The sequence below is a fragment of the Ahaetulla prasina genome, chromosome 1 (assembly GCF_028640845.1).
Source record: "Ahaetulla prasina isolate Xishuangbanna chromosome 1, ASM2864084v1, whole genome shotgun sequence".
NCBI lineage: Eukaryota > Metazoa > Chordata > Lepidosauria > Squamata > Colubridae > Ahaetulla > Ahaetulla prasina.
In genome coordinates this window covers 344525959-344540505 of record NC_080539.1, presented here as the reverse complement: position 1 = coordinate 344540505, position 14547 = coordinate 344525959, and the positions used below count along the sequence as shown (strand labels likewise).

General features: G+C 39.6%; 1 protein-coding gene across 1 annotated transcript in view; it reads right to left on the bottom strand.

Annotated features, from left to right (window-relative positions):
• Positions 1 to 632: 632 nt before the first annotated feature.
• ESR2 (estrogen receptor 2) overlaps positions 633 to 14547 on the bottom strand; it is a 71269-nt gene continuing 57354 nt past the window's right edge. Inside the window, exons 9-10 of the mRNA XM_058162898.1 lie at positions 13212 to 13392; positions 633 to 2961 (exon numbers count right to left, since the gene is read on the bottom strand). Of these exons, the coding sequence (XP_058018881.1) occupies positions 2784 to 2961; positions 13212 to 13392 (359 nt within the window). The 3' untranslated portion in view covers positions 633 to 2783. The remainder of the gene's footprint in view (positions 2962 to 13211; positions 13393 to 14547) is intronic.

The following is a 14547-nucleotide window of genomic DNA, read 5'->3' as shown; positions in this document are numbered from 1 at the left end:
ACACTGACTCACAAACAACTCCCCATAATAAATAAATAAAATGCTATATTGAAATCAAAAGTTGTTAAAGGATCATTGAATAAGCTCAAGGTCAACAACATGGCAGCTTCAAGCAGCATCCACAATCTTCTCAAGTGTCCCTAAGATTCCCTCCTCCCAGTTTATTCTTATTATTCAATTTTAATATTTATTTGCTTAAAGCTCCAAGATTTGGCAGTCTCGCACGATTTTTGTAATTACTTGTATATCATGCCCTGCACATGGACTATCTGCAGAACCTTTACCAAATCCCAGTGATTCCTGGCTGCTGTGGCCACCCAGATTCCTGTTGGGAATGAAGAGTTAATGGGGGAAATGCCCTATCAATGAATATTCCCCCCCAAAAGAAAAAGAAAAAGAAAACTCAGTGTTGTTCTCTACCCATTAATAGGAAAGTCATGAGTTTCCTATTAATGGGTAGTTGTTAATTTTTCCCTCTCTGAAGCCTGAGGGTTCTCAAGTTAACAGTCAAAAAGCAACACAAACTGTTAAAAAGTAATTTAAACCAGGGGTCTCTAACCTTGGCAACTTTACAACTTGTGGACTTCGACTCCCAGAATTCCTCAACCAGCGTATGCTGGCTGAGGAATTCTGGGAGTCGAAGTCCACAAGTTGTAGAGTTGTCAAGGTTGGAGACCCCTGATTTAAACCATTTGAACTAATTATTGACTGTTTCAGACAGAACAGGTCTGATTACAGAGAAAGTCTGCATCCCTTTCCTAAAAGCTGAAGGAGGAAGTCAAACATGAGATGGCGTTCCAAAGGTTGAGAGAAACAGCAAGGAAGCCTTTTCTCAATTGTCCAACGCACAAACCTTGGAATGGAGGGGCGTCTTTAAGAAGATGTCACCTGCTGAACTTTAATTTGACTGAGTATAATTAATTTAAATAATTCATCATGATTGTTTTCCAATTATTCTCAGTACTTATGGTTGTTTAAATATAAAATATGATGTAGATATTTTAGATGTTGCTTAAATTTTACAAACTGCCTTAGAATATGTTATATGTAGAAAGAATAAATGAATAGATTTTCATGACCGGACAGGATGAAATTGAGATGCATGATCTTATATTCAAAGAAGTTTAGGACTTTAAAAATAAAATAAAAAAATTAATTGTACCCCAAACAGAACTGACAACAAGCAGAGGTGTCAATATCGTGCCTAACTTAGTTGCCTAGTTATGAAGGTCTATTGATGAGAGGTCAAGGGACATAATGCATGTAATGATGTCATGATGTAAATATTTGCCTTAAATGAATATAGCTATGGAAAGGTAGAATGTGTGTTTCAATAACAATGTGTTATTGTGGCTTACTGAAGCTATTACTGATTTTGCTTGCCCCGTTTTGTATCAGTTGAAGTTTCTGGACACTTCTTAAAGAGAACCCAACATGAAGAGCAGTGGAGTCAGGCACAGTTCACGGTTTCCAGGTCTGGTTCAGGGATACTAAACCTTGCATTCTTAAGGGCATTTCCTAGGCTAACTTCTTCATCCCAGGTGCTAGCATATAAAACAAAATGATGCAGATCATTTTGCAAGCTTTAGAATAATGTATGCATTTCGATATTCATAAGGAATATGAATATGTGTAAATGCATACACAATTCCTTAACTATCCTTAATGATGCCACCAGCTCTGACTATGTTTTATATATTTGCGTAGAGCTGCCTCCTACAATGAAAAGCTGGTAGGGATACATGAATGTGATTGACAGGGCTCAACGGTTGGCACATGGACATGCATAAGGTGGTTGATCAGACATATTCTATTTGGTCCTCCATTTCCTATTTTGTACTTCCAGGTTTGTCTGTAAACACCTCAATCTCATATAAAATAACCATAATTATTTTTGATCTTCAGTACTTCAAATATTACATCACTATTCACAAATGCTGAATATTCATTGCAATAATTCCTTCACAACGATAGCAGTATATTGTACACGTTTCTAAGAGGAAATAAAAGCCACAGGTACTTGAACATAGAACTCAAACGCATGGTAAATGCTTAGGTAGCAGTCAAGACCAACTGGGGCTTTAAAATGCTTCCAGGTCATTTTATCAGAACGAATCTAGAAACAAGCTCTCCAAACCAAGGCTTTGCAATTAAATATGAAGACCTGCTCATTATTCCCCTTTTCTAACTTATCTAATGTACATTTGCACAATGGAAAAACATATCAAATGTCCATTGCAATTAACAAGCTGAACAACATGCATTTTCAATGCAAGCAGTTTTTCCTGTTTGATCTAATGTGCGGCTTGATGCATTGATGAATAGCGTCATGTCAAACTATTCAGTTTCTTATCAGAAGTTGCCTCTCTTTCTGCCCTGACAGATATTCATTGTGAGATCTTAGGTTTTTGAGTTGTCCAGCTCTCCTTTAAAAAAAGAAAAGAAAAGAAGCTTATATTGGCATCTACCTAGGATACCATGAAGCTTAAGGCTGTTTTGGCAGTTAAATAGTCTCCTCTATGATAGAAGGCACTCCAGAAATGCAACATTTGATAAAACCACAAATCATCAGCTGGCTGTTCAGTTCCAACCACATGGGGCTTTTCTAAAACGGTCTTAGTTGACAGACAACATTCAGTCTGAAAAAGATTAACAAATGGTCCAGTAAAAATTGTAAAGATGCCGTAGTTTTCTTAATAGCAAAGATCCAAAGTTTTGATCTGGATATTTCTTTTATTCTTTTTTATTCTTTGGGATTTTCCTGGATTTGGACTTCTATGAAATCACTGCTGGACTTCATCTGTTGCCTCTGTTGGTTCCAATGGACTATTCTCAAGATTGGCGACGGGTATTTTCCTGTGACTGCGGACAGTGTGAGCATTGAGCATCTCCAGCAACAGATCGTAGACTGGTACTACATTCTTGCACTTCATACTAAGAAGATGCTCCATCCCTTTGTTACTGTAAAGAAAACATTGTGATCAGAAAGAAGTGCTGAGATTTAAAATACAGAGGTGCTCTAGGAGATTCTACAAGATTTTTAAATGATTCACACAACTGCACAATATTGCATAACAGAATATAAGGATTGGAAGGTATTTGTTTGGACCATCTAGCCCATGGGTGACAAACTTGCGGCATCACGTTGCCATCATGTGATGTTTTGTGAGGTTTCCCCCTTCACGGAGCTGGGGTGGGCTCCCCAGCATCCGACCCAGGGGCACCAGTCTGACACCCCTGATCTAGCCCAATTCCCTGCTCAAAGCAGGAATTCTACAACAGCATCTTTGATAGAGGACCACTTCGCTTGAATAATACCAACAAAGGAGAAACCAGTGAAATCTTGCCAGCAATGGATTTAGAATATTAAAATTAATAAAAAGTGAACATTAATATTAAAACTTTAAAAATTAAAACAGAAAACACTTGAGAGAACATTTATAAAATAAAATAGAAATTGTTAAATACTACATGACTGCATTCAGGAACTCAGTAAACACTATGAAAGATTGGACTATTGTTTGGTCTTCTAATTTTTTTTTTTTTTATCATGGCACTCGCAGGAATTTTACTGCAGGCTTCACCTTCTATAGCACTGGAAACTCATTCTGGGGATGAGACAGTAGTAGCCCTCATAAACCATCTTATCTCATGAATTATTTTGAAGCTAACTTCTAGCTGACTTGAAAAACTAAGATTGGGCAAGAAAGACTATGGTCCGATAATCCTTTCTCTGGGTGGCCAATAGAAAAGTTTAAAAACAGAATTCAAGCAAGTCTGCCACTTAGTAGTTTCTGGTGTTCTCACAATTGTGACTCTGGGCAGCATGCTTAGTATAAAATCCCAACCAAACATACTGTCAGTGTTCCAGAAAACCCCCTCCCCAAGTAAAAACTCCGAAGCAAGCATCTTATACATGATAAGAAAATATTAAAAGTAATGGCAACTGAGAACAAACCCAACTCTCAGCTTAAAAAAGACAAACTCATAGTGACAGGCTCACCTAACCTGACCACAAGCCTGAAGTTCAATCAGTTTGCTTCTACTCCTTTTCTAGCGCACTTAGATTGCAACAGATATTGAGGAAAAATCTGCTTGTATCCCAGAACTGGGAGGTATCCAAGATCAAAGCCAAAAGAAAAACAGACCTCTCCCAAACCATCACATTGTCTGGTTCTTGTTTCAGAGAAGACAGAATAGATCCAGAATGTGACCAGTTCAGTCCTTAAAATGAAGAATATCACAAGGATAAACAAGCTGTGAGCTGTTTTGGAATAGAGGGCTGATGGGAAAACTCTTCATTTTCTATAAATCACTGGGTGTATGGTTTCAAATTTGAAAACCAATGACTGGAAAAACCAATACCTGATTTGGAGGGGAAGGAGCAGAAAGATTAGATGGAGTTCAGATGCATTATGGATCCATTGGAAACCCTGGATCTAATGGCTATTTACCCAGTAAAATAAGTGGAAGAAAAGCATTTAAAATGAAAATTATGTAGTTTGCTGGTTGACGTAAGGTCTGTCCAAATGCTGCTGGTCAGTTACCAGTTTGAAACAATGTTTTTCTCAGTTTCTGAGTAGCTAGAAATTGGGTTAATGGAAAAGTTTCTATAAAAAGCAAAATAAGCCAAAAGCCGGCTTGCATTATTTTTTACTTTCACTGATGGAAAAGTCAATATTCATTAAGCCAATTCCACGTAATGACTCAACCTTTTTTAATGTGTCCTTTAAAAAGTATCAATAAATTTTCCAGTGCCAGGTCAATGTATTAACACAACCACCGAGCAGTCTTTCATTGCCATCACAAAGTAAACAACTTACATGGAAGGTCTGTGTAGAAGAGTTTGAAGAGGAAAAAAAAATGAACCAGGTAATCTAATCAAAATTATTCTGCTTTTGCACCAGGGAAAAAAATGAGGATTATTAATGGCATTGTCATTCAGCTATTTTGAGAGACTGAGGATGAAACAAGTTGTTTTAGTTCTGATAAGCAACACCAATAAGATTTGCCTCTATAGCTGGCTGGGGAATTCGGAAAATTGAAGTCCTCACATCTTAAAATTGCTAAGGTCGAGAAGCACTGCTCTAGTAATGCAGAATTGTATCTTATGACTTCAGCTACACTGAAACTAAAGTTCTGTGTCCTAATTCAGTACTTTGAAGTGAACAATGCATGATTTTTCACTTAAGCTGACTATCTTCTTGACTTGCTCTGAGTGAGCAAGAATGAACCACTGAAAAAGTGGGTGCTCCAAAAAGTCACACACTGTTCTAGGTCTTACTGAGCTAAATAGCAGGTCAAGCCAATCTGGGTTTGGGCCAAAGGGAATGGGGGAAGCAGGGGCCAACTCTTATCTGTCATCATTTGCAACCATGTCCACTGAGAAGCAACATTATTTTTTTGATGGTATAAAGAAGTGATGGTGAACATTTTTGGCACTGAGTGCCCAAACCGGAATGTGCATGCATGCCAGAGGTGGGTTTCAGCAGGTTCTCACCAGTTCTGCAGAACTGGTAACGGAAATTTTGAGTAGTTCAGAGAACTGGTAGTAAAAATTCTGACTGACCCCCATCTACTCTCTGCCTCCTGAGTCCCAGCTGATCAGGAGGAAATGGGTAACCTTCCCCTGGATTGGGGAGGGAATGGAGATTTTACAGTATTCTTCCCCTGCCACACCCACCAAGCCATGCCATGCCTACCAAGTCACACCTACCAAGCCACACCCACAGAACTGGTAGTAAAAGAATTTGAAACCCACCACTGGTGCATGCATGTGCATGTATGCGCACCAGAGCACCAGAAACCCAAAGACCAGATGGTTGGCACGCACATGCCTGCTTTTTGGGTGTTTTTGAGGCCATTTTCCGGTGCTTCAGCTGGTGAAGACCAGCTGGCTGACATGCCAGAAACCAGAAGAGCAGCTGATGATGGCACGCGTGCCCACAGAGAGGGCTCTGTGTGCCACCTCTGTCACGCATGCCATAGGTTCGCCATCACGGGTATAGCGCTATTTCTGCTTTCCTTTATTTCTTCTATTAAGATGGGGAGAGTTTTCTTGCTAGCAGTGTCTTGCTTATGGAACTATATCACCAAAGAGATGCTCTTAGCAGCTACCTGTTATCATTGTTGATTTTTGATCTTTTCGAGACTCCTATGCCTGCCAACCCAAAGTACAGGTAGTCCTTGACTTATGACCACAATTGAGCCCAAAATTTCTGTTGTCAAATGAGACATTTGTTAAGTGAATTTTGCCCCACTTGATGACCTTTTCCTGTTGTTAAGTGAATCACTGCAGTGGATAAGTTAGTAACCCAGTTGTTAAGTGAATCTCGCTTCCCCGTTGACTTTGCTTGTCAGAAAGTCACAAAAGGTGATCACATGATCCTTGGGGATGCTGTAAAAGTTATAAGAAACAGTCGTAACAGCACTTTTTTCCAGTTCTGTTGTAACTTTGAACAGTCGCTAAATGAATTGTTGCAAGTTGAGGACTACCTGGATCCAATCCCTGAATAGATAGAGCCCATCCTCTTTGCCAGTGCCAATTATGTGCATCCAAGGACAGCAATAGAACCTGCATGCCTTCTTTTTTTTAGATTTAGATGTCCATTAAACTGATACTTCCAAGGGCTACAGTCCAAGCCAACTCTAGCCAGCCAAACTGGGCTAATTCTGTCTGTATGTGGAGACTGGACAGCTGTTCAGATAGCTGGTGTTTCAAGGAAAGGATTAGCTTCTGAAAGGCCTTCAGACAGAAGGATGTTCTTTTAAAGAATGACCTAGGAATGGCAAGCTGACAAAAGCTTGGGATTTGATTCACCAAGGTTGCTTATCTGCTTAAATGTATTAGCCACCTAATTCCAATGGATGGTTTCTCCCAAAACATTGGAATCCATTCTGTGTGGATCCACAATGTGTGCAAGACTAATTTTTATTAAAGTTCCACCATGTATCCACTGCTGTTACAGTCAGTGATAGAGGTTACAAACACTTCCATAGTATAAACTTGCAATGCAGTATGCCAGATCAAATGTTGTTATAAAAAATTTTCTGGTCACAGGCTGTGTAAAGGTCTAAATATTTTCATAATTGAACAATATAATATTTTTGTACAATAAGATGCACTTTTCTTACAAGTACTGCTAAAACATTTAATTATCAGCTTTGGAAGCCCACTATATTTCAGCAACTTGAACTTGGCCTTGTGTTTTTTAAGCAAAAATTCTGAATGAAGTTTTCTTCAGGAAAAGCTAACTGTTATTACATCATAGAAAGCATTGCCTTCCATGAATTTTGTATTATATTTATAAAATCTTCGTTACAATAATTTTAATAGCTCAAAAATGATTAAGTAAAAACATACTGCTCAGCCCAGCACTCTTAAATTTTCAATTTAATGTATTTAATCCATAGAATTAATGGACATTTATATTAGTTTTAATTTTTACTGACTTCTTACAAATAAATTTCTTTTATTTTTATTTGTAAAATAAAAATAAACCCCCATAAATCAAAATCACATTTTAATTTAACTTAATATTTCAATTCAACTTGTCCTTAAAATGTACTGAATTACAAATCATCTATTTAGGATGATAATATTTACATGCCAGAATATTCTGTCATTAAAAATAAAATTCCACAGATAATGTATTTGATTAGATGAAAACTGAGGCAAATTTTTATCGTTTAATTTTTTTTAAGTCTATTTTTTAGAAGGAACTAACTGGCCTTCAGGAAGAGACATGCTTTGGAAAACAAAATGCAAAAGCTTTAGTTACCAGCAATAGATCAGAAATATACCGCCTTTTCTAAGCAGAATACTTTGTTCATAAGACAATTCAGAACATAATAGTATGGTATCCAATATATAATGAACATCATATATAAGTGTTACAGATATTGTATTATGCAAGTGAAATTGCTGTGTATATTATGCACAAATATATATATATATATATACATATATACATATACATATACATATATATATATATATATATATATATATATATATATATATATATATATGATATATATGTATAAATATGTTTTCTGAGGTTTTCGCGTGTGTTTGTATGTAGGTCTTTGGTTGTTCGGGTTTTCTCCCGTGTAAAATTGGAAGTGTCTTGGTGACGTTTCGACGAAGTCTCATTCGTCATCTTCAGGCTTCAACCGTGCTTCTGGGAGCAATGTGTGATCGCAGCTGTTTCTTCCTTTTAACTGCTAGTGGGGTTTGAACTGATTGGGTGGGAGCTTGGCTGTGCTCTGATTGGATGGGGGTTTTTCTGTGCTCTGATTGGATGGGGGTGTGTCCTGTGTTGGTGGGGGCTTGGTTGTGCTCAGTCTAGTCTGTGCTGCAGGGGGATTTGAGCTGGTGAGCTGTATAGCTGTTGTTTGGCTTTGTGGTGGTGCTACATCTTCATAGTGGGTGTCAGTCTGCTGCATGAATGGATTGGAGGGGTTTGAAATGGCTAATGTTGCAGCTGCAGTCTGGCTTCTGGTCCTTGGTCGTGCTTCATGATCAGTGTGGGTTTGGGTCTGCTTTCTGGGTGGATCTGCGGTGGTGACATCCTGTGTGGACCTTGTGAGTGTGGGTCTGGTGTCATTCCTCGTGTTAGGGACTCGTTTGTCAATAAGGGCGGGTTTCCAAATGGCTGGTAGGCGGGAGGTGTCATCTCGTTTGTTCATGCTGTGTGGGCGTTTTTCTATCTCAATGGCTTCTCTGATTATTCTGTTGTTAAAGTGTTCTGTTGTTACAGTTCTGTTGTTACAGTTCTGTTGTTACAGTTGTTACAGTTCACCATGGAAACAGAAGTTAACAACCAACTTCCCTTCCTGGATGTCTTAGTCTACAGGAAACCCAATGGCTCCCTAGGACACACCATCTACCAGAAGAAAACACACACAAACCGCTATCTGCACGCACTCTCACACCACCACCCAGCACAGATCAACTCCATAGCCAAGACACTCATCTCCAGAACAAAATGCTTAGCTGACGAACAACACCTAAAAACCGAACTAGACACTCTCACTAACGTACTAACATCCAATGGATTCCAAAGAAATAAGATTACCAAGCTAATCCAAAAAGAACCCCCCACTAAAATCCAAGACAGAGAACAAGAAAACGGCACAGCCCTCCTCCCATATATAAAAGGCACCACAGACAGAATCAGCAAGATCCTCCACAAACAAAACATCAAGACAGCATTCTGCACAAACTGAAAAATATCCACCATCCTAAGAAACCCCAAAGACAAAATTGAGTTAGAAAATCAAGGAGTATATGAAATCCCATGCACCACCTGCCCCACCACATACATCGGACAAACCAACAGAAGAATAACTGCACGCATTGAAGAACACAAGAACTCAGTCAAAAAAGAGGAACCAACTTCTTCCCTGGTCCAACACTTTAAAGTCACAGGACATGATATTGACTTTAAAAAGACCAGAACTATCGCCAAAACTGAACACTTTAACAACAGAATAATCAGAGAAGCCATTGAGATAGAAAAACGCCCACACAGCATGAACAAATGAGATAATACCTCCCGCCTACCAGCCATTTGGAAACCCGCCCTTATTGACAAACGAGTCCCTAACACGAGGAATGACACCAGACCCACACTCACGAGGTCCACACAGGATGTCACCACCGCACATCCACCCAGAAAGCAGACCCAAACCCACACTGATCATGAAGCACGACCAAGGACCAGAAGCCAGACCGCAGCTGCAACATTAGCCATTTCAAACCCCTCCAATCCATACATGCAGCAGACTGACACCCACTATGAAGATGTAGCACCACCACAAAGCCAAACAACAGCTATGCAGCTCACCAGCTCAAATCCCCCTGCAACACAGACTAAATTGAGCACAACCAAGCCCCCACCAAAACAGGACACACACCCAGCCAATCAGAGCACAAAAAAAACTCCATCCAATCAGAGCTCCATCCAATCAGAGCACAGCCAATCAGTTCAAACCCCCACTAGCAGTTAAAAGGAAGAAACAGCTACGATCACACATTGCTCCCAGAAGCATGAAGCTGAAGCCTGAAGATGATGAATGAGACTTCATCGAAACGTTGCCAAGACATTTCCAATTTTACATGGGAGAAAACCCGAACAACCAAAGACCTATATATATATATATATTATATATATATATATATATTAGAATAGAATAGAATAGAATAGAATAGAATAGAATAGAATAGAATTTTTATTGGCCAAGTGTGATTGGACACACAAGGAATTTGTCTTGGTGCATATGCTCTCAGTGTACATAAAAGAAAAGATACGTTCATCAAGGTACAACATTTACAACACAATTGATGGTCAATATATCAATATAAATCATAAGGATTGCCAGCAACAAGTTATAGTCATACAGTCATAAGTGGAAAGAGATTGGTGATGGGAACTATGAGACGATTAATAGTAGTGCAGATTCAGTAAATAGTTTGACAGTGTTATGGAATTATTTGTTTAGCAGAGTGATGGCCTTCGGGAAAAAACTGTTCTTGTGTCTAGTTGTTCTGGTGTGCAGTGCTCTATAGCGTCGTTTTGAGGGTAGGAGTTGAAACAGTTTATGTCCAGGATGCGAGGGGTCTGTAAATATTTTCACAGCCCTCTTCTTGATTCGTGCAGTATACAGGTCCTCAATGGAAGGCAGGTTGGTAGCAATTATTTTTTCTGCAGTTCTAATTATCCTCTGAAGTCTGTGTTTTTCTTGTTGGGTTGCAGAACCGAACCAGACAGTTATAGAGGTGCAAATGACAGACTCAATAATTCCTCTATAGCACTGAATCAGCACCTCCTTGGGCAGTTTGAGCTTACTGAGTTGGCGCAGAAAGAAAATTCTTTGTTGTCCTTTTTTAATGATGTTTTTGATGTTAGCTGTCCATTTTAGATCTTGCGATATGATAGAACCTAGAAATTCGAAGGTTTCTACTGTTGATACTGTGTTGTCTAGTATTGTAAGAGGTGGAAGTATGGAAGGATTTCTCCTAAAGTCTACCACCATTTCTACGGTTTTGAGTGTGTTCAGTTCCAGATTGTTTTGGTTGCACCACAAGGCTAGTCGTTCAACCTCTCGTCTATATGCGGATTCGTCATTGTCTCGAATGAGACCAATCACTGTTGTGTCATCTGCAAACTTCAGTAGCTTAACAGATGGATCATTGGAGATGCAGTCATTGGTATACAGAGAGAAGTGGGGAGAGCACACAGCCTTGGGGGCCCCCTGTGCTAATTGTACAGGTATTTGATGTGATCTTGCTTAGCTTCACCTGCTGCTTCCTGTTTGTTAGGAAGCTTGTGATCCACTTACAAGTCTGTTCCGGTACCTGTAGCTGGTTTAGCTTAGTTAGAAGAATGTCTGGAATGATGGTATTGAATGCTGAACTAAAGTCTACAAAAAGGACCCTTGCATAGGTCTTTGGAGACTCAAGATGTTGTAGGATGTAGTGCAGAGCCATATTAACAGCATCATCTGTTGATCTATTTGCTCGGTATGCAAATTGCAAGGGGTCTAACAGCGGATCCGTGATGGTTTTCAAGTAGGAAAGCACTAGCCTTTCAAAGGTTTTCATGACTACAGATGTTAAAGCAACTGGTCTGTAGTCATTCAGTTCCTTGATGGTGGGCTTCTTCGGCACTGGGATGATGGTAGAGCGTTTGAAGCAAGAAGGAACATAACACATCTCTAGTGATTTATTGAAAATATGGGTGAAGATGGGGGCCAATTGGTCAGCACAGACTTTTAAGCAAGAAGGAGTTGTCTGGGCCTGGAGCTTTTCCTGCCTTTTGTCTGTGAAATAGGTCCGTGCATCGATGTGTGGTGGTGACATGCTGTGTGGCACTCGTGAGTGTGCGTCTTGCGTCATTCTCCATGTTAGGGTCTCGTTTGTCGATAAGGGTGGGTTATCATGTCACCACCACCACACATCCACGCAGAAAGCAGACTCAAACCCACACCGATGATGAAGCACAACCACGGACCAGAAGCCAGACCACAGCTGTATCATTAGCCATTTCAAACCCCTCCAATCCATACATGCAGCAGACTGACACCCACCATTGAAGATGTAGCATGACCACGAACGCGAAGCCAAACAACAGCAATGCAGCTCACCAACTCAAATCCCCCTGCAATTCAGACTAACCTGAGCACAACCAAGCCCCCCCACCCAAACAGAACACACCCCATCCAATCAGAGCACAGCCAACCCCACCATCCAATCAGAGCACAGCCAAACCCCCCAACCAATCAGAACACGGCCAAGCTCCCAACCAATCAGTTCAAACCCCCACTAGCAGTTAAAAGGAAGAAACAGCTGCGATCACACATTGCTCCTAGAAGCACGAAGCAGGAAACACCAGCCTGAAGATGACGAATGAGACTTCGTCGAAACGTCACCAAGACACTTCCAATTTTACACGGGAGAAAACCCGAACAACCAAAGTCATATTATATATTATATATTATATATATTATATATATTATATATTATATATTTACAGTTACATTAACAGGCAACATATGTAAAAAGCTGTGTAATAATTCATAAGGAGAAATGAAAGCAGAAATGAAAAGTAATGCAAGGAAGTTATCTCTCCTCCTTCACTATCAAAGGCAAAAACAGAAAAACAGAAAACAGAATAATCCAGTTGGAAAAGACCTTGGAGGTCTTCTAGTTCAACCCTCTGCTTGTGCAGGAAACCCTACACCACTTCAGACAAATGGTTATCCATTTAGAATCTCTTAAAAGGAGGTTTTCTGCTGGTTATCCATTCTGTTCTTAAAACTTCCAGTGTTGGAGCATTTACAACTTCTGGAGGCAAGTTGTTCCACTAATTAATTGTTCTAACTGTCAGGAAATTTCTCCTTAGTTCTAGGTTGCTTCTCTCCTTGATTAATTTCTACTCATTGCTTCTTGTCCTGCCCTCAGGTGCTTTGGAGAATAGCTTGACTTCCTCTTCTTTGTGACAGCTCCTGAGATATTGGAACACTGCATGTCTCCCTTAGTCCTCCTTTTCATTAAACTAGACATACCGAGTTCTTGCAACTTTTCTTCATATGTTTTAGCCTCCAGACCCCTAATCATCTTTGATGCTCTTCTCTGCACTCTTTCTAGATAAAAAAGATAACAAGTTGCAAGAAGACATCTGCAACACCATCTAGAATGGTCTTACCTTGCATGACGAACATGAGAAAGTAACATCAACAAATTTGCCAAGCGAGTTGTTTGTTGAGGTAAAGGGACCCCACTCTTTGCAATGACCCACACCAACGCATCTGTCACTGAGTTTAGAAGATGGCTCAGTTTTTTGTTGCTCTCAGGTTCTTCTGTAGCAGATGACAGTGGATACATGCCTGCACAAGAGTACCAAAAATTAATGTCATTAGGAATCCTCTTTCCCTTCCGATTTAAAGAATCCTCTTTCCCTTCCGAACATTAATCCTCTTGGGTCTATATTGTTCACAATGAAAGATAGCTTTCCAAGATTTAAGGTAGGAAATGTAAAAGTTTTCAACTCGGCCTGAAGATTCTGGGAACCAAACCTAGAAATCTTTACATACAGAGCAACTACTCTGTAACTCAGCTATAGCCTTAGTTTCTGATATAATAATAATAATAATAATAATAATAATAATAATAATAATAACAACAACAACAACAACAACAACAACAACAACAACAACAACAACAACAGTAGTAGTAGTAGTAGTAGTAATAGTAATAATAATAATAATATCAGAAAAGTTGAAGAAAGAGACAGCTACTTCTGTCTGCACAAGACTGAGACATAAGAGCAAATTCATACAAAGCCAGAATTGAGAAGACAGCAACAGATAGCAAGTCCCCCCTCTGCAAAGAAGCTGAAGAAACAGTAGCTCCACCTGGTTAGCTGCCACAAGAAGAATGCAGAAACTGACTACAAACAATGCCATGGCAAAGTAGCAAAAATGCTCTATCAGAATATGTGCAAAAAATATCATTTGCCTACAATCAAGAATAGGTGGGACCATAAAATAAAGAAAGTAATAGAAAATGAAAAAGCTAAAGTGCCCTGGGACTTTAGACTTCAAAGAGACAGGCACCTGTCACATAACATCCCAGACTTAACAATTATCAGTAAGAAAGACAAAAAATAAATCTGTATACTGGATGTGGCAGTACCTGGAGACAGCAGAATAGAAGAGAAAGAACTGGAGAAGATAATAAAATACAAAGACCTGCAAATAGAAATAGAATGACTGTGGCAAGATAACAGATGTAGTCGTATAGCACTAATAGTAATAGGCGCCTTGAATGCAATCCAGTGGTGGGCTGCTGCATGGTTGCAAGGATTCAGGCAAACCCTTAGCTCTGATCCACCCGTGTTCTATGCTATCCATTTATAATGTACTTTCTGGCTCGTTGGCTGGCCCAGCTGCATTCTGCGCCAACCCTGCTGTTCTCACTGGAGCTGTCTGAACTGATTAGGAGCCTGTTTGATGCTCTGTTTCTCTCCCAAAGGGGGGTGC